At 52.7% G+C, this 22,740-nt stretch overlaps 2 protein-coding genes across 2 annotated transcripts in view; both read left to right on the top strand.

The window, feature by feature from the left end:
• Positions 1-13,907, top strand: part of WNT10A (Wnt family member 10A) — a 16,688-nt gene extending 2,781 nt beyond the window's left edge. Inside the window, exons 3-4 of the mRNA XM_007959438.2 lie at positions 10,564-10,943; positions 13,410-13,907. Of these exons, the coding sequence (XP_007957629.1) occupies positions 10,564-10,943; positions 13,410-13,907 (878 nt within the window). The remainder of the gene's footprint in view (positions 1-10,563; positions 10,944-13,409) is intronic.
• Positions 13,908-17,789: 3,882 nt separating this feature from the next.
• The window catches only part of CDK5R2 (cyclin dependent kinase 5 regulatory subunit 2), a 59,154-nt gene continuing 54,203 nt past the window's right edge, over positions 17,790-22,740 (top strand). Inside the window, exons 1-3 of the mRNA XM_007959417.2 lie at positions 17,790-17,946; positions 18,258-18,427; positions 19,158-19,296. Coding sequence (XP_007957608.2) covers positions 17,790-17,946; positions 18,258-18,427; positions 19,158-19,296 — 466 coding nt within the window. The remainder of the gene's footprint in view (positions 17,947-18,257; positions 18,428-19,157; positions 19,297-22,740) is intronic.

The following is a 22,740-nucleotide window of genomic DNA, read 5'->3' as shown; positions in this document are numbered from 1 at the left end:
GGCCGCCAGGATCCAGGGCCACTGCCCAGCTCCGCCGGCTCCCCGCGCGCCCTGCCGCCTGCGCTCGCGGATACGAAGTGACAGGCCTGCTCCCACCCTCGTGTTTCCAGGTCCCCCGCGCTCCCGGGGCACACCCGCAGTCTCATTTTCCTTCTAAGACCCAAGGGCCCTCACGGTGGTGACCCTGTGGCCCTTGCTCCTGTTTCCCCTCTTGGGCACTCCGGTAGGCGCTCTGGCTCTCACCCCGCCGCCTGGGGTGAGGCAAGGAGACCGGCTCTTCCCTCTTTCCGGCCTCGGTGTCCCGTCTTCCCCTTTGGTCCTTCTGTCCCCTCTAGAGTAAGTGAACCCAGGCGTCCTGCCCAGCCCCAACGGCCTAGTGGAGGACGTGGGGGGATTGAAGCTTGGGGGAGAGTTCTGAGCCGCCGCGGAACCGCGTGGGGTTGGCGCGGCGCCAGGCACTCCCGGGTTCACCTGCAGTTTAATAAGCGGGAGGTGAGCTGGGGGGACTGGTGGAGGAGAGGTTGGGGGGGGGGGAGACTTGCTGGGGCTAGCCAGGCGGGTGGGGGCGCCCAGGGCCAGGAGGGGGCAGGACAGTGGCTCCTGGGTTGGGGGTGGGGTTGGGTGGCTGGGTTCCTTGGGCTTTAGAATAGCGCCCTAGCTCAGTAGCTTCTGCTCCCCAAGTTGGGACACTTCATTTCTACCTCTCATTCCTCAGAGGGCACTCTGGGCTTCTGAACAGGGACTGCCACTGCCCTTCTCCTCAGGGCCACCACTGTGCCCCTCCCTCCTCCTCCCTGGTCCACCTTGACCTGTTAGGCTAAAAGCAAACCAAACCAAAACGAAACAAAACACAACAAAAAACCCAAACTCACTGTCTTCCAGTTGATTCAGACTCATAGTGACCCCCATTTGGTTTCCAATGAGGTAAATACGGAATTCCTTGCAAAGAGCAGCTGGTGGGTTTGAACCACCAGCCTTCTGATTAGCAGTCAAATGCCTTAAGCACTGTGACACCAGAGCTCTTCTATTACCTCTCACGCACTGCCATGGAGTCCATCCGACTCATAGCGACCCCTCCTTGGGTTTCTGAGGTGGTATCTCTAGGGGAATAGATTGCCCAGTCTTCCTTCTGAGGAGTGGCTGGTGGGTTTGAACCGCCAGCCTTCTGGTTAGCAGTCAAATGCCTTAGGCCACCAGCTAAATTTGAATCCCATAAGTCTACTCTTGGTGGCAGCCAGTTCCTGGTCTGGGTCCTTTCCCCAGTCTCCCATCTTTTCAAAGCATGGATTGTTCATTGTGGGATCAGGTGACCTCAGTATCCCTTAAGTGCCAGCTCTCTTCTGACCCAGGCTGCTGATAAGGTTCTCTCTCACTTTAAAATGGTACTTTCAAAAAATACCAAACTCACTGCCCTTGAGTCGGATCTGACTCATAGCGACCCCTCCTTGGGTTTCCGAGGTGGTATCACTAAGGAAGTAGATTGCCCAACCTTCCTTCTGAGGAGCAGCTAGTGAGTTTGAACCACCAGTCTTCTGGTTAGCAGTCAAGTGCCTTAGGCACTACACCACCATTCAACATTTCCTGTACATTTGGTTTCACTCCCCAAATCATTCCCAACCCTAACCCACTCCCCTCCTCTCCCTTTCCAGTAACCCCCCCCTCTCTGTGCCTTTCTTAGTTATGCACTCCTGTCTGTCTACCTTTTCCTCTGTGTGAATGTTGCCCCTGTCATGCCCCATGGCTGATTGCTCCAAGGGATGTATCTCCATAGAGTAGGTGGGTGCATCGCCCTGGGTTGGGTGTTCTGCATGTAAGTCTTATTTACCGTTGGGCTGAGAGCCAGCCCTTGGGAGTGAGTTTTATCCCGGGTCTGAAGTGTATCCCAGGGCCATAGTCTTGGGGATCCCACCAGACTACACCTGACCAGTAATTCTGGTAGTTATTGTGTTTTTGAATTTTGTTCCATGTTTTTCCTCCCATTCTATCTGGGATCTCCAGTTTTGATCCCTTCCCAAGTGGTTGGCATTGGTCGCCGGGCACCATCTAGTTCTTCTGATCTCAAGGTCCATCATGTCCTAGGGCTGATTGTTCCCAAATGCCCTGATTTTCTTCATTCTTCTTCGCTTCCGACGATAGGAGACCATTAGCTGCATCTTAGAAGGCTTCTCGAAAGCTTTTAAGACCCCAGACACTACTCACCAAAGTAGGTTGTATAACAAGATTTATATGTATTTTTTTGTGCCAATTGAGTCTGGTGTCCCCCAGTACTATGGTCCTGAGTCAGCAGACCCAGTGGCTCTCTCTCCCTCAGTGTCTGGCTGTCTATGAGGGATTGCTCTATGTCTGTGTTCTGTTGCTTCTGTAATGATTGTGAGTATTTTGTATCACTAGTATCTGTGCAGGATTAGCCTCCTCTGAATCTATCATTGGTCTGGAGTATATTCCTATTCACTGACTCCCATCTGATCTTCTCAGTTGTCTCTGTGTTTATATGTAGAACAGGGTTCTCTTGAATGTGGATTCTGCCTTATTTAAAATGCACAGACTGCCTCTCTTTTTCCTCTTCCAGGACACTGTCTAGAGACATTCAGAATGGTCCAGCGTCTGACTTACCCTCAGCCTCTAACAAAACTAGGCTGTCCCGAACCCCTGGTAATAGAATTGTTTACCTTTATAGCAAAAATGTTGGTGAAGCACCAAAGTCTGCATACAGTGTGTGCCCACGCCGACTTTGAGGAGTTCGGGCTGTGAGACCTAAAGTTCTCACGAGATTGTCCAGGAAAACAAACAAACAAACATGTCAGCAGAGCCTATGGTGGTTCCATGTGTGCTCAATGTGTCCGTGACAGGATCAAGCACGCTTTCCTTATTGAGGAGCAGAAAATCGTTGTGCAAATGTTGAAGGCACAAGCAAAGAGTGAGAAATCTAAATAATAATAATAATAATAATGTACCTTTTTGAATAATAATAAAATCAAGTTGTTTGTTCTATTAAAAATAAACAAATACATAGAGTGCTCACACTACTGGGAGGAGAAGCTACCATGAGCCTTCCATCTTAATGCTATTGATTCCTTAATGCTGTTGTTAGTTGCTATTGAGTCTATTCCACCTCACGATGCTCCATGTGTGCTGAGTGCTCCACAGGCTTTTCAAGGCTGGGATCTCTCAGAAGCAGATGGCCAGGTCTTCCAAGGTGCCTCTTAGTGGCTTTGAATTGCCAAGCATTGGGCTAGTAATTGAGTGCTTAAAAGTTTGCAACTCCCAGGGACTCCTCTTAGTACTCCTGTTGTTAGGTGCCCCTGAGTCTGTTCAGACTCATAGCAGCCCTGTGTACAGCAGAACGAAACCCCTCTGTCATCCTCATAATCATTGCTATGTTTGAGTCCATTGTTGCAGTCACTAAGTCAATCCATCTCATTGAGTGTCTTTCTCTTTTTCAATGACCCCTCTACTTTACCAAGCATGATGTGCTTCTCCAGGGACTTGTCCCTTTTGATAGCATGTCCAAAGTACGTAAGACAAAGTCTCGCCATCTTCAGTTCAAAGGAATATTCTGGCTGTACTTCTTCCAAGACAGATTTGTTCATTCTCTGGCAGTCTGTGGTATATTCAATATTCTTCGCCAACACCGTAATTCAAATACATCAGTTCTCCGCTCTTCCTTGTTCATTGTCCAGCTTTCACATGTAATATGAGGCAATTGAAAATACCATGGCTTGGATCAGATGCACCTCAAGGTGACATCTTTGCTTGCTAACACTTTAAAGAGGTCTTTTGCATAGACGTGCCCAATGCAATACACCATTTGATTTCTTGACTGCTGCTTCCATGGACATTCATTGTGGATCCAAGTAAAATGAAACCCTTGGCAACTTCAATCTTTTCTTCTTGTATCATGATGTCACTTATTGGTCCAGTTTTGAGGATTTTTGTTTTCTTTATGTTGAGGTATAATCCATACTGAAGTCTGTAGTCTTTCATCTTGATTAGTAAGTGCTTCAAGTCCTTGTCTTAATTCTACCACTGTCATCTAATTGTCTCACACTTTTGTGAGACGTGTTGGGCTAGGAGGATGGGGCTCTGATGTAGGAGGGAAGGGGTGCTTGAGCCCTCAAGAGGGCAAACTTGGGAAGGCAGGGCATGTAATGGGACTTTATCCAATCAAGGAGAGGGCACAAGGGGGTGGGGGTGGAGCCTGGGAGTGGAGAGGGATAGGGACCCCCAAAGGATTAGAGAGAGTTTTTTTGTTGTGTTGTGTTTTTTAAAAAATGCTGTGGGAGGACCCCAAGCCCAGGCTGTCTGCTTTGCCCAGCCCAGATGCAGTTGTGACCTAAACAGCAAAGACAGTGATATCCCCACCTTTTTGTATCAAGGACCTGGAGCGCAGATGCTTGGTGCCTGGTGGCATGCTAGACAGACATCTGCTGGAAGGGACTTCCTCACTGTGAGGAATAGCGAACCTCTGCATCTTTCACTGGTGATGGGCAGACTGAAGGGAGGAAGGGCCTGGGCTTGGACACTGCAATGAGAGGGGATGAGAAGTCAGGAAAGACTTGATGGAGGGGAGTGTGGTCCTATGAGCTCCTGCAGGTTAGGTGTTTTCTTCCCTAAGGCCCTATTCAGAATGGATGGAAAGAAGAGGTGTGAAGTTCAACAGCAAGCCAGGCCCCCAGCCCAAGGGAAGTTAGCAATTTGATTCTTGCGTCTCTGGTCTCCAAGACCTTGGCTCTTTCTTCTGCCACTTCCACCCCTGGGGAGTCTTAGTTTTATACCTAGGCTTTCAGGGCTTGAAGTATGTAGTTGTACTCAGATGAGAAAACTGAGGCACAGACTATCATACTCCACTATCTCCTAGGTCCTGTTACTTTAGTGGCATTCAATAAATTAGCCAAAATCTGTTAAACACTTCTGTGTGTTGGGCACTTTATCTGTGCTTTACGATCCCCAAGCAGCGCCCATGCTGCAGATTTTATTGGATAACTTGCTTTAGTCTCACAGTTGGTGAGTAGTAGAGCTGAGAGAGGTGGAGCCTGCATGCAAATGCAGGCTAGCTGACTTTAGAGCTGGTGTTCACTCAGTTCCTTACCACACCGCCTCCCAAGCCACAGGCCACCATGGACTCCCACGGTATGTCCAGAGATGAATGAGCTGGTACAGCAGGGTGTGCTCCAAGAAATGAAACTGATACGCACACATGCACACCTACTCTTACCCATGTTTGTGCAAACATGGAGCCACATTCAGTGTCATGCCTAAGTGTTCCCACATGCACACAACATTCTCAGCACCGGGACAGGAGCACAGTCAGATTAAGTGCACGGAGGGAATGGAGACCAGACCTCCCCTCCCTCCCTCTTCGACTCAGAAAGGCAAGGTTCAAGCCTCTCTAACCCCTCCTGGTTCCCACTGGCTCCTGAATCCACTCTCTTCTACTCACTCCCCTACCCTCCAAATCTCCTCCCCCAGTCCCTTCTTAGCCATAGGCTACAGCCCCAAAGCAGCAGCTGACTCCACTTAGATGCTGGCAGTCCCTGTCCCAGATCAAAGGCAGGCCGGCTAATTAACGAACTGCACCCCCTCTGCTCTGAGCAGCCCAGCTGGCCATGGCTCCACCCCGCTCCCCTTCCAGCTGGCCAGATGGCACAGTGCCTGTAGCTGCCCCAGACAGTCGGGGCCAGGGCCGAAACTGGGGCCCTGAGTGGGAGCTGGGGGCAGACTCAGTGGGCTGGACTCCTCTGAAGCCTGGATGTTTGGGACAGAAGGTGGCTACAAGGCCCTGTACACTTATGTGGCTGTGACAGCTGTCAGAGGCCATGAGGGGTGTAGGAAAGGAGTCTTCAGCTGCATGGGGCCTGGGTGTTCTCACCAGGCTGCAGGTTACATTTCTCCAGATCCGTCCAGGCCTGCCTTGAAGGTGTCAGGGGCTGGGTGAAGATGGTTGGTTCTGCACACCCTCCTAGACCAGGCCTCTTGCTCTTTCCTGGTGCTGTGTGTGGACAGGGAGGGTCCCAGAGACTAGGAGCTAGACAGTCTGGGTTTCTTTCTCAGCAGCAGGATTCTGCTAGAGCCCAATATCCTTCATTGGGAAGTTGCCAGGCCTGGGAGCTGGGAGAGACTAGGCTGGGTCCAGCCCCATGACCCTGTGACTTTTGCCTTCCGCCTTTTGCATAATGATATGTGTGTGCATGTGCACACATGCATGTGTATGGGGAGATTTCTGGTCTGGGCACTAAAGTTTGTTCTAGGAGCAAGCTCATGACTCCCTAAGAATGAAGGCAGTGCTTAGAGTTCCATAGATAAAAGGCAAGGGATAAACAGAGTGTGTTCTCCAGGGATCCAGGTCCACCCTCCTCCCCTTGAGCCCCATCTCCCCAGAGCAATTTCAACTCCTCTATAACTTCCACCAACTGCCAGCATCCCCTTTGAAGGCTCAGATGCACCCCCATCCCCTACTGTCTGCTCACAGCTGGGCATTTTCCTTATGGAAAGGGTACTGAGATGCCACGAGCTGGAAGAACAGGACAGGAGGGAGAGTCTGCTTCATGGCCTTCTAGTGCCCTAAGTGATTCCTTCTAGAGTGGGCCATGAGCTGCTGGCCTTTGTCTCTGCTCAGGGTGAAACAAGAAGCAATGGCAGGGCATGGTGGCAGGAATGAGTGGGCCAGACAGCAAGAACTTGTCAGTAACAGCTACTGTCCATGTGGTACTCATTATGAATCAAGCACTGTTCTAAGCTCTTTAAGGTCATTAACTTGTTGAATATTTGGAACAATATAGTGAGATAGACAATAATAACCCCATTTTACAGACAAGGAAACTGAGGCACAAGGAGGGTAAGTCACTTGATCAAGGTCACATAATTATCAGCAGCTAAATAACAACAACCAAAAAAAAACCAAACTCACTGCTGTCGAGTCAATTAGATTAGACTAGATTCATAGTGATTCCTCCTTGGCTTTCTAATGTGATATCTCAATGGAAGTAGATTGCCCAATCTTCCTTCTGAGGAGTGGCTGGTAGGTTTGAACCACAAGCCTTCTGGTTAACAGTCAAATGCCTTAGGCACTACGTACGCCACCAGAGCTCCTTATCAGTGGCTAGTATATGGTAAAGCCCAAATTTGAACCCAGAAAATCTGGCTCTGGAGTCTATACTTTTAACTACTAGCCATCTTCTCTCTCTCTCTCTCTTTTGGTTGGGTAGAGAAAAGAGAGCAGGGCCCTGTGATACAGGGAGTGAGGACCAGGGGGTAGAACAGGCCCAGGGTCTCCATCCAGACCTGGGTGGCTCTATAGGGTCTTTGAGGTCCCTGAGAGCATGTCCTTCCAGTCTTCAATGCTGAGATGGAAAGACCAGAGGTTCTCCTTTCTCTGACTCTCAGGCCTCACTCAAGTCCTTGTCCCTGGCCCCTCCCTCTGCCTGCACTCTCTCTGGGGTCCAGAGGCTGCTCAGAGACTTAAACCAGAGCTTGCTCCCAGTTGGGCCTCTCTCAAACCCAGAATAAGAAAGCAGCAGCTGTAGAGCCAGAAGCTAGATCCTCCTCTACACAGGTCAGACCACCAGAACCCTTGCAGAAGATGGCTCAGGCTGGCAGTACCAACGAACCTCGCAGAAGTTGGCTGAATGCAGCAAGTCAATGGCCAGGAAGGCCTAGCTCTGGGGCGCTGGGAGTAATTTGGTCATGGGAGAACTTTTGTGCTTCTGAGCTCCATGGGAAAGATGTTTGTCTTAGCTTGACCTTCCCTCTCAATTTTCAATGCTATTACATGCCAAACTCTGTGTAGGCACCAAGGTCACCTACAGCGTCCTTTAAATGACCTCTTCAGCTGACCTAGACCGACCACAGGTAGGGTGGCTGGATGGTGCCCTTTTTTGAGTGGAATTCCAGGGATGTCCTGTGGATGAGGAACAGAGAAGCTCTGTTGGCCCCATTGCTCTGCCAGCAGGGGAGTTTCTGCAGTGGCCTAAAGTGGTAGCACTTGCCAGACGGCCACCTTGGGGCAGGAGCTTTAGAGAGAAGCCATCTTCCCTTACTTACCCTCCTGGTCATTGGGGCCTCATCACTGATTCTTCAGGTTAAATTTCGCCTTTTTTTCTGCAGGCTTCTTCTTCCTCTTCCTCTCCTCCTCCTCCTCCTTCTCTCTCTCTCTTTTCACTATGACTAAATCAAAGAGCTCCAGGAGCATAGTGCCCAAGGCACTTGACTGTTAACCAGGAGGCTGGCAGCTCAAGCCCACCAGCCACTCCTTGGAGGGAAGATTGGGCAATCTACTTCCATAGAGATACCACCTCGGAAACCCAAGGTGGGGTTCCTATGAGTCGAAATTGACTCAACAGCAGTGAGTTTGGGTTTTTTGATGACTAAATCACAGACTTGATTTGATTTTAGCAGGTTTCCCACTAATGCCCCTTTTCTACTGAAAGATATCACTTTACATTTAGCTATATTGTTATTATTATTATTTTTATTCTGGTCAAATACACATAACATAAAATTTACCATTATAACAATATTAAAGTTTGCAGTCCAGTGGCAGTATATACATTCACGATGTTCTACCATCCAAAAGGAAACCCCTTATCTATTACGCAATCACTCCACATTCCTTCCTCCCCCAACCCCTGACAACCACAAATCTGCGGTTTCTATGTGTCTGCTTATTCTGGACATCACATAGCAATGAAATCATGAAATATGTGGCTTTTTGTTCTCTTATCATGGCTTCAGGGTTTGTCTATGTTGTACCAAGTGTTAGTATGTCATTCCTTTTTATAGCTGAATATTATTCTATTGTGTGGGTATATGACATTTTGTTTATCTGTTTATTAACTATCTTGTTTTAAATTTCTATTTGTTCTACTTTTTCAACATGTTTCTGATGGACTAATTTGCATATGTTCTTATTACATTTCCTACTCTCTTCTACCTAATCAGAATTTGAATAGTCCACTTACTATTCTTTGAGTGGTTACCCTTGCAATTTTGACATTATATTTAGTTTAAGAATAAGTTCAAACAATATCTCAGTCCACTGCCGGAACACTAAAGAAACCATAGAACTCTTTAAATAGCCACTCTTCTAAATAAATTTTGTTGTTAAGTATTTTAGCAATATTTCTTTAAACTCCACAAAATAGAAATTATTGCTTTATGCAGGCAGTGCTTATTTTTATTTATATATATTTTCATCATTTCTTCCCCTTTATGTTCACCATTCCTTCTTAAATCTCAGACTGTCTTTTAGGATCCTTTTCTTTCTAAATTACATCCATCATAAGTTTCTTTAGTGAAGGTCTCTTGGGGTCTGTCTTAGCTTGTGTTCCCGAGAAAGCAGCGCTTGATGCAAAAGCTGATGTGCAGGCACCTTGTTAGGAATAGGGATGTGGGACAGCGAGGCACACAGAGCTCCAGGCTCCCTTTAAAATTGCAAATATCACCAGAGGGAATAGATTAAGTCCCTGATCCTAAAAAGAATGTATCTACCCATCAAAGGGAGGAATGGATCAGCCACCCATGGTATGGACACACAATGGAATACCACGCAATGTCAAATCACAATGTTGAAAATCTGTGAAACATCTCACAACATGGATGAGCTTACAGCCCATTGCTGAGTGAAGTCAATTACAAAAAAGACAAACATCTAAAAAGTCAAGAAATGGGTTTCACAAAAAAAGAAATGTTCTTTGGTGGTTAACAGGGGTGGGGAAGGGAGACTAAACCTCTAACTGGAGGGTAGACACATAGTAACTTGGGTGAAGGGGAAAAAGTGAATGATAAATAGAGTAAAAAATAATGACAATGATCTATAAGTGAATGCATAGATAGATAGACACTCATCAAAAAAAAAAAAAAAAAAAGTGTTTACCAGATACTTTCTGCCCAACTGAAGAGTTGGAGACACAGGAGTTCTGTGCTTGCAAGGGGTGATGTTAACCAAAGGTGACCAAAACCAAACCTTTGCCAGTGAGTCAATTCCAACTCATAGTGATCGTATAGGGCAGAGTAGAACTGCCCCATGGGGCTTTCAAGGCTATAATCTTTGCTGAAGCAGACTGCCACATCTCCCCCGAAGCAGCTAGTGGGTTTGAACCACTTTTAGGTTACCAGCTTGGCACTTAACCACTGCGCCACCAGGTTTCCTTAATGAAAGATGTTTGTTATTGTTATTATGTGCTGTCAAGTCGGACTGGAACGACTCACAGCGACCCCTCCTTGGGTTTCCGAGGTGTTATCACTATGGAAGTAGAGTGTCCAACCTTCCTTCCGAGGAGTGGCTGGTGGGTTTGAACCGCCAGGCTTCTGGTTAGCAGTCAAGTGCCTTAGGCACTACGCTACCAGGGGGTACAAAAGGCAGATGGCTAACGGGGAGGCTTCTATTTCGTGAGTGAGAACATCTGGCCCCTAGTGTGATTTCTGCCCCCTACTCTGTGCCCTTGTACCAAACCCTCCCCCACACTGGGCCTCAGTTTCTCCTTTGTAAGGCAGGAAGTTCAGGGGCAAGGGGATGAGATGTCGAGGCCTCTCCAGCGCCCATGTTTCCCGGGTCTCCACTCGCAGGTTTCCGAGAGAGCGCCTTCGCCTACGCCATCGCAGCAGCCGGTGTGGTGCACGCAGTGTCCAATGCGTGCGCCCTGGGCAAACTGCGGGCATGCGGCTGCGACGCGGCACGGCGCGGGGACGAGGAGGCCTTCCGCAGGAAACTGCACCGCCTGCAGCTGGACGCCCTGCAGCACGGGAAGGGCCTGAGCCACGGGGTCCCCGAGCACCCAGCCCTGCCCCCTGCCAGCCCGGGCCTGCAGGATTCCTGGGAATGGGGAGGCTGTAGCCCCGACGTGGGCTTTGGGGAGCGCTTCTCTAAGGACTTTCTGGACTCCCGGGAGCCCCACAGAGACATCCACGCACGCATGAGGCTCCACAACAACCGAGTCGGGAGGCAGGTGAGAGCCCCGCCCCCTGGGCCCTCCCCAAATCCCTCAGCCTAGGACCCGCCCCTCCCGGAGGTCTACCTCACCTCAAAGGACTATACTGCTCTCTCCAGCTCAACTCCTTCTGCATTGCTCACTCCCCAATTATTCAGTCATCTTGCACGGACTGCCAACTGCGTCCAGGCACTGTCTGCGGAACCAGAGATGAAACAACCCTTGTCCTGGGTTAGATTTCCATCCATCCTTCCTTCCGTCCCTGGGCCGAGTAACCTGCTCCTCCCACTCCCCGGGGTGAAACATGAAGAAGGGGTCCCCGACATGGCTCTGCCACTCTCTCAGGCCCTCAGTGGAACTAGATAAATGAGGATGCTGAGCTACATCATCTTCAGGGCCCCCTCCTCTAGCTCTTCTCGTCTGTGCTTCTCTGCTCTCTTCCCTCCCCCAGCCTTTCCAAGGAGTCTCAGAAAGAGGGGTTCCAGCACTGTGAGGGGGCTGAGGTTCCAGGAGCTCCTGTGTTACTGGCCTATGGTTGCCTTCCTTCTTTCTCCGCTGCCCTCACATGGAAAGCAAACAAAGAGAAGTGATACTAGCCTGCATTTATTGAGTGCTTACTATATGCCAGGCATTGTCCTGAGCATCCTAACCTGTGTGGTGGGTGCCATTAGCCTCATGTTATGTCGTGGAAACGGAGGTACAGAGAGATTAAGAAGCTTGCCTGAGGTGACACAGCAACTCAGAAAGAGGTAGAGGCAGGATTCATCTCCCGGCTCTGAACCTGTGCTCCTGTGCTTTCTGGGGTAGTCCACACCATGTGCCCCCGTAGTGTCTACCATGATGCCCCACTGACCCTCATGGCAGTCAGCACCTTTGCCTCCTAGCTATTCTGCACTGGCCTCATCCTCTCAGCCCTGCCCATCCAGCTCAGGCCTTGTTCCTGGCTTCCTCTCACTCTGGTTGGCACCTTGTTCTCTCCCTTACTCCCCCTTCTCTGGCCTCTCAGCCCAGATGTCTTCCTTTCTGCCTTCACATAGATCTGAGCTGTCTCTGGGCCCGTCTGTCCTGACTTAGAGGCAAGGTAAACTGAGGCACACCTATCCTCAGATCACAGCCAGCTCCCACCCAGCCCTGCCCAGTCCGTGCAGCTTTTTCCCAAGCTTCGAGACAATCCCAACCCATACCAATGGTGCCACCTCCTCCTCCTCGTTAAACTAGTTAATTAATGGCTGCTCCTGTGGGAAGCAGATGTGCCAGAGCTGTTGGCCAGGGGAGGCATGGGGCTGGTTCCCACGTGGTGCTGCCATCACAGGCTGCACAGACTAGCTACAAGGGCCCTTTAAGGCTTGGAGGGCTAGGTCCCTCTCGGTAGGGTCCTGCTGCTGGGCTGGGAGGGGCCTGGATCCTGGGTCACTGCCCTCCCTTGTCTGTTCAGGAAGCGGGGGCACTTTACTTCAGGAGTCTTTGGTGAGGATACTGCCAAGGTGCTCTTTGGGAAGAGCCTCTAGGGCAGGCTGAGAACTGGTGGGGGGCGGGGACTGTGTTCCCATCACTGTCTCCTGGTGGAATCTGGAACCTCTCCACCACTGGGCTGGGAGCCCTGTTCTCTGGGTACCACTCCTGTTCTGCATTCAGGTAGGGCCTTTGGCCCTGCTGGTGCTCACTTTTACCCAGAAGGGTAGGTTGCACTCAGCATTGAGCTGAATAAGTCCCAGCTACATACTGGGAATGGTTCCTCAGCAGATCCAACTCATAGCAACCCCTCCTTGGGTTTCTGAGGCGGTATCACTAGGGAAGTAGATTGACCAGTCTTCCTTCTGAGGAGTAGCTGGAGAGTTTGAACCGCCAGCCTTCAGGTTAGCAGTCAAATGCCTTAGGGACTATGCTACCAGTGCTCCCTTACATGATGGGGCTCCCCAGCCCTGTTCCCTCCTTAGGCATCCTGCACAGGGCTGCACGACCTCAGAGAGGAATGGGTCTTTTTCAGGCTCACCACATCCTCCACTCACAGCCTGGAGCTAGGCCAGAGGCTTTGGAGCCGGGATGTAGTGGGGTTGGCATCCTCCTGCTCATGGCCCCCACCAGAGGGATAGAAGGAGAGGGACTTTCCCTGAGGGTCTGGGATCCCCCCTCAGGAAGCAAGAGAGGACCTGGGTGGCAGGGGAGAGCCTGCAGCCCTAGGGGCCCCCTGCAGCTGCTGGGAAAGGGGGACAGGAGAAGAGGGGGGCCGGAAGGAGGGAATTCCCCGGGGGGCCTGGCCTGGTGGGAGGTGGATGGGAGAGCGACAGAAGAGCAGGCAGGGGCGTCCGCCTCCTGACGCCTGGCTCAGGCTCAGGAGCTGTGCGTTGCCTGCTTGCATCTATCTCTGTGCCATGGGAATGGGTGTCAAAGGCATTGGAGATTCCAGGAGGCCAGTCTCTGCGCAGGGACCAGGGAAGTGGGGCGTGCCGCTGGCGCCACCCCTCCTCATGCCCCCTTCCGCAGGCGGTGATGGAGAACATGCGGCGGAAGTGCAAGTGCCACGGCACGTCAGGCAGCTGCCAGCTCAAGACGTGCTGGCAGGTGACGCCGGAGTTCCGCGCCGTGGGGGCGTTGCTGCGCGGCCGCTTCCACCGCGCCACGCTCATCCGGCCGCACAACCGCAACGGCGGCCAGCTGGAGCCGGGCCCGGCGGGGGTCCCCTCGCCTGCCCCCGGCACCCCGGGCCCGCGCCGCCGCGCCAGCCCCTCCGACCTGGTCTACTTCGAGAAGTCGCCCGACTTCTGCGAGCACGACCCGCGCCTGGACTCGGCGGGCACCGTGGGCCGCCTGTGCAACAAGAGCAGCGAGGGCCCCGACGGCTGCGGCAGCATGTGCTGCGGCCGCGGCCACAACATCCTGCGCCAGACGCGCAGCGAGCGTTGCCACTGTCGCTTCCACTGGTGCTGCTTCGTGGTGTGCGAGGAGTGCCGCATCACCGAGTGGGTCAGCGTCTGCAAGTGAGCACCCGGGCCTTCTGGGGCCTGGCTCCCCGCGGCCGTTGGCTCCTGCAGCAGGAGGAGGCGGACCGGAAATATCCTCTGGGAACCTGCCAGCTCGGAGGTTCAGCTCACCTGCAGTCAGGGGACAGTCGAGGCCCGTCTGCACCTCACAACTCACTTCTGTGGGCTCCAGGACCGAGCTCAGACAGCTCAACGGGGTGGGGATGGTCTCCTTTCACCCCATCTCCCCCTTCCCCTGCATGGGGAGGGAACGGAAGCTGACTGGCAGCAGGGGATGGGGTGGGGGTTCAGGAGAAGAAGTGGATGTAGCTGAGCTGAAGTGATTCTACAAAGGCCCCAGTTACCCTCTCTCAACTGCCTCTGCCCTTCATCATTCATTTAACAAATATTTATTTTTCACTCTCTTTGTGGCCTGGCACTCTGCTGGGCATGAGGGGCCTTGGGGATACAGTTGTGCTGAGGGACACAGCATCTGCCTTCGGAGTTCACCTTCTGGCTGGGGGAGATCAATAAATGAGTAAATACACAAAGAAGATAAGACTACGTGCTGTGTGCATCTAGAGAATAAAGCAGGACACTGGGAATAAAGTGATCTGTGGGGTTGGGGGCTTTTAGACAAACCCACTGGTCAGGGAAGGCCTATCTGAGCGACACTTGGCTGAGACCTGCCCAAGGAGAAGGAGGGCCTTGAGGGCTTTCCAGGTAGTAGCTTTGCTGTTGCATCGGAGGTGGGGAAGCTCTGCCTGCTGGAGGAAAAGTGAAGAGGCCAGTATGATCAGAGTGAAGAGATCAAGGGGCAGATCAGCCAGAGAGGCGCTCTGAGGGTGGGTGAAGGCCACATCACGTGTCCTTCTTGGCCAGGGTCAGGAGCTGAGGGCCTTCAGAGGATCTTAAGTTGGAGAGTGTTGTGGTCTGACTTGAACATGGAGAAGACTTCTCTGGCTGCTGTATGGAGAACTGGCTGAAAGGGGGACAAGGTGGCAGCAGAGAGGCCAATTAGGAGGCTACAGCCATCTTCCAAGGCAGAAAGGGGCCTGGACTGGGCTGGAGACAGTGAAGTGGTGAAGGGGACAGGGCTGGCGGCCCTCAGTGCTGGAGCCCCAGCCGCCCACTGGGAGCCTGAGCTCTCTGCCACAAGCCAGGACGAGTGGGGGTGCCCAGCAGCGCCCTTGAGCAGAGACAGGAGGCACACCGAGAGGAGTAATCCTGGGCAAGACCCAGCTCAACCCAGCCCAGCGCCCCAGGGAGCAGGTGGGGCCAGGAGGTGTGGCAGGGAGGTGGGGGCGGGGAGGGCCAGGAGACTCACTGTCTGGGTCCTGGTCTCTGGGACTCCAGGCAGGGGAAGGGGGTGTGAGCAAGGCTGGGGTGAGGAGGAGGGAGGCTAGGCCTCCCGTGGCCCCAGCTCCCCCGCTGAGATTCCCCCTTGGGAGGTCAATAAGCCCCTCCCTGCCCTTGAGACTCTACTGAGCTCTACTTTGGGTCCAGCGCTGCACTCTCCTTGGCTCTCAGAGCTGAAGCCTTTCTGGAACGGACGCTCAAGGAGGAGGGCAACAAGGAGCAAGGTAGAGATCCAGGAGTTCTATCCAGGTCCTGCTGCCTGCTTCAGTTTACCCCAGACTGACATCCTTCCTCTGATCAGCCAGCCAGAAATGGCATCTTGTTCTTTTTCCTAATGGCTGGCCTGCACCAGTACCCTGTCTTGCCCTTCCCCAGCCCCAAGTTTCCCTGGGTAGGGCTGGGCAGAAAGGGCCCTCTCATGGTGATGTGTCCTGTAGGCCCACCAGATGGGAGATTTGCCTCCACTAACTTGGTCTCAGCTCCCTCCCTGCAATTGCCTGCATCCTATTAGCTCCCAGACAGGGTCTTGCCTAAGGCAGCAGGGACCCTAAATATTCGCCTCTGCTGCCTTTGTGGAGGACAAAGTTTCTCCCCCATTCCCCACAGGTAGCCCCGTCCACAGGTGTGGAGAGTCCCTCGGGAGGAGGGCTAAGCAGGAGCAACCAGACACACCTGCCTCATTCCTTTCTTCTTGTTCATCCAGGAGAGAGCTGTGGGGGCTGGGTTTCCAGGGAGGAGGAAAAGCCTGGGGAAATGGCAGCCTGGGAGGGAGGGCACCCTCACCACGCAGCGTCCACTGCACCATTGAGTCTTGGCCTCACCTTCCTAGGTCTTCCCGGCCGATGGAGGACAGAGCTGGGGGAGGGGAGGCTGAAGATGAACAGGTAGGAGCGGCAACCCTGAAGAGCAGGCTGCCTCCAGAGGGAGAAGAGGGTAGTGAGGTGGGGCAGAGCTGGACACCAGGCTGTGGGGAGAGGACATGTCATTAGTGAGTCAAGTCATGGGGATCTGATATATGCTACCCTGACCTGTTAAGGAGGAGTTCTGGTGGCGTAGTGCCTAAGGCATTTGACTGCTAACCAGAAGGCTGGCTGTTCAAACCCACCAGCCAATCCTCTGAAGGAAGGTTGGGCAATCTACTTCTGTAGTGATATTGCCTTGGAAACCAAAAGAAGGTTCAGACTATGAGTCTGTTCCGACTCTAGGGCAGTGAGGTTTTTTTTTTTGTTTTTTTTTTTTGACCTGTTAAGGAGCCCTGGTGGTGTGGTGGTTAAGCTCTCAGCAGCTGAAAAGTTGGCAGTTGAACCCAGCAGTCGCTTGGAGGGAGAAAGATGTAGCAGTCTGCTTCTGTAAAGGTTACATACAGCCTTGGAAACCCTATGGGCAGTTCAGTGAGTCGGAATCAACTCAGTGGCGACGGGTTTGGTTTTTGTTTGGACCTGTCACAGAGGGGAGGGACGGCTGGGGAAGGAACAAATGTGGTGTTGCCCCTCCCCCATCCTGTCTGGGCCAGAAGCTGACAAGCATCCCAGGCCAAAACTGGACCCCACAACTAAAAAGGGGCATGTGGGACTTGGTGAGGGCCTGAAAGGAAGATGTGGAGGTGATGAGGGGCAGAAAACAGAGCCCAAGAGGCCCTGGGCTTAAGTGTACCGGCAGAAGGGCAAGGCAGGTACCAATGTGCTGACTGGAAATAGGTCAAAGGGCTTGAGACAGAGTGGGAGTGTGGAGGGCAGGTGGGAGGAAGAACTCACCAACAGCTGAGGAAGGCCAGAGGTGACATTTGGAAAATAGGAACCAAAGGTGGCCAGAGATCTTCCACAGGACAGCCCCCTACCACAACACCCCTCACCTTGATGGACACTGGGGCAGAAAAACAGTAAGGTCCAAGTGAGCCACGAGATCCAAAGGGAGGAAGGGAGGCAGCCAGCAGGAAGAAGCTGGTGGGGAACACAGGTGGGCTGGAGTTAGGTCTCAAGAAGAGGCAGCCAGGCTGGGGTTCAGCAGCAGGCACCCAGCTTTTGGGTTGTGGAAGGTCCCAGGGTAGGAGAAAACAGGAGAGAAGTGTTCAGAGGCAGAGGCTTGAGGGCCCCAGGTGGCTGAGAATCAAGGTCAGGGCACCAGCCTACCCCCTTCTCCTCCAATCAATGTGCCCCAGCTAGCCCCGCACAGGGGGCCTTCCACCTTGGATCGTGGCCAGGCCCTACTAGCGGCCCCCCTTCTTCTCTCCCCCTTTCTCATGTGGTTGCCGGCAGCTGCGTGCGGTCGCCTCAGCCCCTGAGCTCAAGGCACGGGGACTTTCCAACAAGGGAAAAAATGACTTAATGAGAGTGGGAGCCGGGGGCGGGAAGGACAGGTCCCTGTAATCACCGCTCTGCTGTGGGGCCTGTGCGCCCCTGGGCCTTTCCCTGGCTTCCTGCTGCCAGCGCCCCCCTCAGGTTCTGCTGGGGGGGGATGGACCAGCTGGCGACAGGGGGATCCCCTTTGCTGGTTCTATGCTCCTGGGCCCCTCCGCTGCCTAGGGTCCCAGTGCGTGGAAGAAGACATGCCCACGATCCCTCTCTGGACCTTGCCCTTGAAGTTGGAAGGGCGCTGTCTCCGGAGCCAGGGTCCTCTGCTGGTGGATCTGAGGGTGGGGGAGCGCGTGGCGAGCCGGGTGTCGCTTGGCGGCTGCGCGCTTCGCAACGCCCGGGGTTTCTGTGGCAACCGGAGCAGCTGAGGTGTGTGCGCGGGGCTGGGAGGCGCCCGTTTCCCCTTCCCCCGCCGCGGGGAGGGCCAGGCCGGGCCGCTGCGGTGCGCGGGGGTGAGGGTGTGCCTTTACCATGGCAAGGGTGCGCTAGGAGGACACATTCTTCCCCAGGGTGGGAGCGCCCTGAGGATACAAGAAGGGAGGTGACGGGGGCGGCAGAAAGGAGCGCGGAGGGGCCGGGTCAGAACGAAGGAGGAGCCCTGGACAAGATCAACCAGAGCTTCTGGAGGGGGGTGGGGAGCTTGGAATCTGCTCTCCCCACAGCTCTCCGGAGGCATCTGGGCTCCACCCCCTGCTCTCGTTGGAGTTCAGCACCCCCCAAGTGTCGGGGGAAGGAACCCCAGGCTGCGGACCAGAAGGCCTTCGAGCTCCCTCAAGGCCCCGCCCACCGAGCTAAGGGCCCGTCCCCTTCCCCCCAGCAGAGCCGCAACCCAGTCGGTGGCCCAAAGCCCTGTAATTAAGCCTCAGGTCTGCCCTGCGCCGCCCGCGGGTGCGCGGGTCCTCCAGTCCGGCCGGCCTGCACTGACAATTACAGCGGCGCAGCCCCTGACTACCCGGAGTCCGGGGCTGCCGGGTGGGGACAGCAGGGGAGTCAGGGGGGCAGGGTCCCCCGGGTTGTCCCAGCTCCGGGGGGTCCTTAATCAGAGCTGCGATCCGCGGCCCTCCAGCCCAGCTTCTTCGCACCAGACGCTATGGGGGGTGGGGTGGAGTGGGGTCTGCTCCCTGCAGTGCCTCAGTTTCCTCTCGAGTGCATCTCGCATCCAGGGTAGAGAAGGCGCAGGGAGGATCTGCGGGCAGTGTTGGGGCGTGTGCCGTGGAGGGCTAGTTCCCCACGAAGCGGGGCCCTCAGGGCTCGCTCTTTCCTACCGCAACCGCCGGCCCGGGTCCCTCCTGGCTCCGCATCCCGCCCCGTGGACCTGGCTGAGTCTTGCTGAGCCAACCCCAGGGCCGCTGGCAGCCCACAGCTCACTTTTGTGGGCATCAGAAAACAGTGCCCCCCCTGGGCTCCCCTTCTTCTGCACCACAACGCAAGGCAATTTGGGAGACCGCAGAGCAGAGAGAGTGGGGTGTCCTGCCACTAGTCATGCCTCTGCATCCCTTCTCCGCTCTCCCCCCGCCAACAAGTCTGCGGGGGCTCGGGTTAGAGCTTTGCCTCTCCCGCAGTCCAGCGGCCCACATCTGGCCCGCAGCTGGGAGCCGCCCACTGAGAATTGCTGGGAGCACAGCACCCTCTGCCGGCTTGAAGCGGCGGCGCACCACCTTTCGGGCTTGGACTGCACGCCGCCGCCGCCGCGGGCCCAGGGTCTCGCTCCTGTTGGGTCTAGGGTACCACCCACTTGGCGCCCCTTGCCCTTGAGTTCCATTCACTCTCCGCCTCGCGTCCCTCCCCTACCCGACTCCATAGGCCCTTTGCTCTCCCACACCGCGGCCTCTCTGACCTTTTCCTCCATCCGGGTGTGTTCAACTCTGTCGGGCGACCTAGCTGTCCCTAACCTCCCGGCTGAGGCTTCATCGACAGGTTCTGCGGCGCCATCTGTCGGCAGCCAACGTAAGAGTCCGAAAAGAGGAACAAGATTACATAAATCACCACCCACCTGCTCAATGGAATTCCTCTCATCGTCCTTAAAAATGAGGCGGTTGAAGTATATTTAGTGACTGCGACATGTTTGCTCTACACTGAGGGAGAGGCGCACGATACATACAAAATAGCACAGGACACGATCTTTCTATTTTTGTAACAAAATTTATATAAATGTGATTTGCATTTTAAAAGCCTAGATTAGGCACCAAAATGCTAATAGAAATTATTTTCGAAAGCGGTTTAAGGGGCTCTGGTGGTGCAACGGTTAAGCACTTACTTGCATACCTGAAAGGTAAGTGGTTCTAACCCACCCAGCCGCATCAGGAGGGAAGATCTGGCAGTCTGCTCCCGGTGGTCTGCTCCATAAAGATTACAGCCCCCAAAACCGTGTTGGGGCAGTTCTATCTGTAACACGGGCCCGCTATGAGCCGAAAATAACACATAATGGAAGCTCCAGGAAGGCTGGGACACTCTTGTTTTTTGTTGTATTTCTAATGCCAAGAATAATACTGAGTACAAGGGCACTCAGGAAGTATTAGTGAATGAATGAATGTTTGTGGGAATGACTGCCAGTCTTTGTCTTCAGACCTAGCCTTCCTTCCTAGGATCTTTCTTAAAGTTCCAGTTACCAGCCAGACATACTTTGTACCACAAACTAAAGTTTTATAATGTAGATTCATTATCATATGTATTATTTGTTAATTTGAGGACCAGACTTTTGTTTTATTCATTGCTGTATTCTCAATGCCTACAACAGTGCCTGGCATAGAGCAGGCATTTACTTTGTTGAATGAATGTACGCAGGATTCTCCTCTCCAAACCAACTCTTCCTGACTTGCCTGTTTCTCTTTGCAACACCATCATTTTCCTAGTTATCCAGGCTCAAAACTCCTGTCAGCTTGAGAGAGTGTCTTCTCGCTCTTTTTTCTCATTTCTGTGTTCAATTAGTGGCCAAGATCTGCCCATTCTTCCACTCCATTCCCACTGTCAATCCTAGCTCACCACACATCTCACATGTCACAATGGCCTTCCAGCTGGTGTCATTCCTTTCACCCTCTTCAATGCATCTCTATTGGATTTTTCTATCTTTCTCTCCCATGAAATGCTCTGGTCTTATTTCCTCTGACCCCTGACTGAAGCTTTCAGTAGGTCTTTGCACCACTTAGCGTTCTTAATGCAAACAACAGGAATGGACTCTGGTTCACTTAAGGAGAAGAGGAATTTACTGGAACACTATCATATCAGGCAGCTCACAGAATTGACAGGAAGCTTCAAGAATCAGACTCCAGGAGACAGGCAGGAACCAAGAAAAGCTGGGCAGCTGGAAACTCAGCCAAGCCCTGCTCCCAGAGCAGCCTCACTGGGGGGCTGCTGCACCTGGAGCACCTGGAGTCCAGGGAGCGTCTCCCACACAGCCACCGTATCCCTGAGCACTGGCTGCTGCTGCCCATGGAATGAACTAGAAATAGTCCTCTGCTTCCTAGGGCCACTTACTGAAGATTCAGTGTCTGGGGTGGGAGCATTAATTTGGCCAAGCGGAGGTCACAGTTCCATGACCTTTCTACCAGGAGTTGAGGGAGCAAGTATCTGACCTCCCCCTGCCATTCCCACTAAGGAGAATTCCCCACCATAGGAAGGGTGCTCATATGCTAGGCAGATAAAGGCCTCAGTCTGTGTCCACACACAGGTTCCTGAACATGTCAGGAGGACCACCACCATCTGTTGCAAACTGTCATTGGCAATTTTTCTCCCTTGCACATATGTCCCTTCAAAGCAAGACTGCATGCAGTTCCCTAAGCTGACCCTTCCTGCCTCAGCCCCCATCACAGCCGGTCTCTAAAGATGGTCCCCACTGAGCTATGTATTGCTCCCTTCCCTTGAATGTGTGCTGGCCATGATCCATGTTCACCAACAGCATGCTGTGGGAGTGAGGCTGCATGACTTCCAAGACAAGGTCCTAAGAAGTCTTGTAGTTTCTGCCTTGCTCTCTTGGAATGTTCACTCTTAGGGCAGCCAACCTCCATGTATGAAGACTGTCTACCCAGAGACCACCATTCTGTGAAGAAACCTAAGCTAGGCATACCGGAAGGATGTGTGGAGATGGAGCTGCCTGGCCAAGCCCCAAAGATTCCAGCCAATTCAGATGAGATGTCAGATATGTGATTAAAAATTGCCATCTTCAATGTCTAGCCCAGTTGAGCCTTCAGATGACTCCAGTCCCAGCTTTCATCTGACTGCAGCTATATGAGAGACCCCAAGTGAGAACTGCCCAGGTGAGTGTAGTCAACCCACAGAACTGTGAGCAATGATAACCAACTGCTACTTTAAGCTACAAGCTTTGGGATGGTTTATTACACAATAATAAAGAACCAAAACAGCCCCCTTGTGGTACAAGTTTGCTTTCTCTAGAATGGCCCCTACATTATCCTGTTCTACTCACATATCCACTCATAGCTGCACTGTCAAAATCCCTCCAATAAATGTGGCACAGTGCAGAGAAGAGAGCCAGGCTTTGAAGGACGGGAAGGGGTTGAATACTAGTTTAGTTTCTCACTATCCTTGTGACCTTGGGCTAACTAGTTAATTTCTCTGGACCTCGATTTCTAGAAATAAATAAATCTATCTTTTGGTATTGTTTTGAGGACCAGATAAAATATGTACCAATGTGTCTGGTCCATTTTGGTCTCAATAATGGTGGCTGTCTTGGTTGTCTAGTGCTGCTATAAAAGAAATACCACAACAAATGGGAATTTATTTTCTCACAATTTAGGAGGCTAGAAGTTTGCATTCAGAGTGCTAACTGTAGGGGAAGTCTTTCTCTCTGTTGGCTCTGGAGGAAGGTCTCTGTCTCTTCAGTGTCTGCTTCCAGTTCCTTAGAGATCTCCACGTGTCTTAGCGTCTATTTTATTCCAACTCTCCTCTGCTCACTTGTTTAATCCCTTTTATACCTCAAAAGAGATCGACTCAAGATACACCTGTGGTGGTTATGTTTGTGTGTCAACTTGGCTGGGCCCGGTTGAGTGGAATGGGCAGCTGAATGTAGTTATTCCCCAGGGTGAGATTGGTAATCAACTCCATGGTGGAATCTATTGGAGTTATCCCCCAGGGTGAGATTGGTAATGAACTCCATGGTGGAATCTATTGGAGTTATCCCCCAGGGTGAGA

The sequence above is a fragment of the Orycteropus afer genome, unplaced genomic scaffold, assembly GCF_000298275.1.
Source record: "Orycteropus afer afer isolate SDZICR_OR568_19922 unplaced genomic scaffold, OryAfe1.0 scaffold00002, whole genome shotgun sequence".
Lineage (NCBI taxonomy): Eukaryota > Metazoa > Chordata > Mammalia > Tubulidentata > Orycteropodidae > Orycteropus > Orycteropus afer.
Note: the sequence above shows the minus strand (reverse complement) of the source record. Positions and strands in the feature narration are given on the sequence as shown.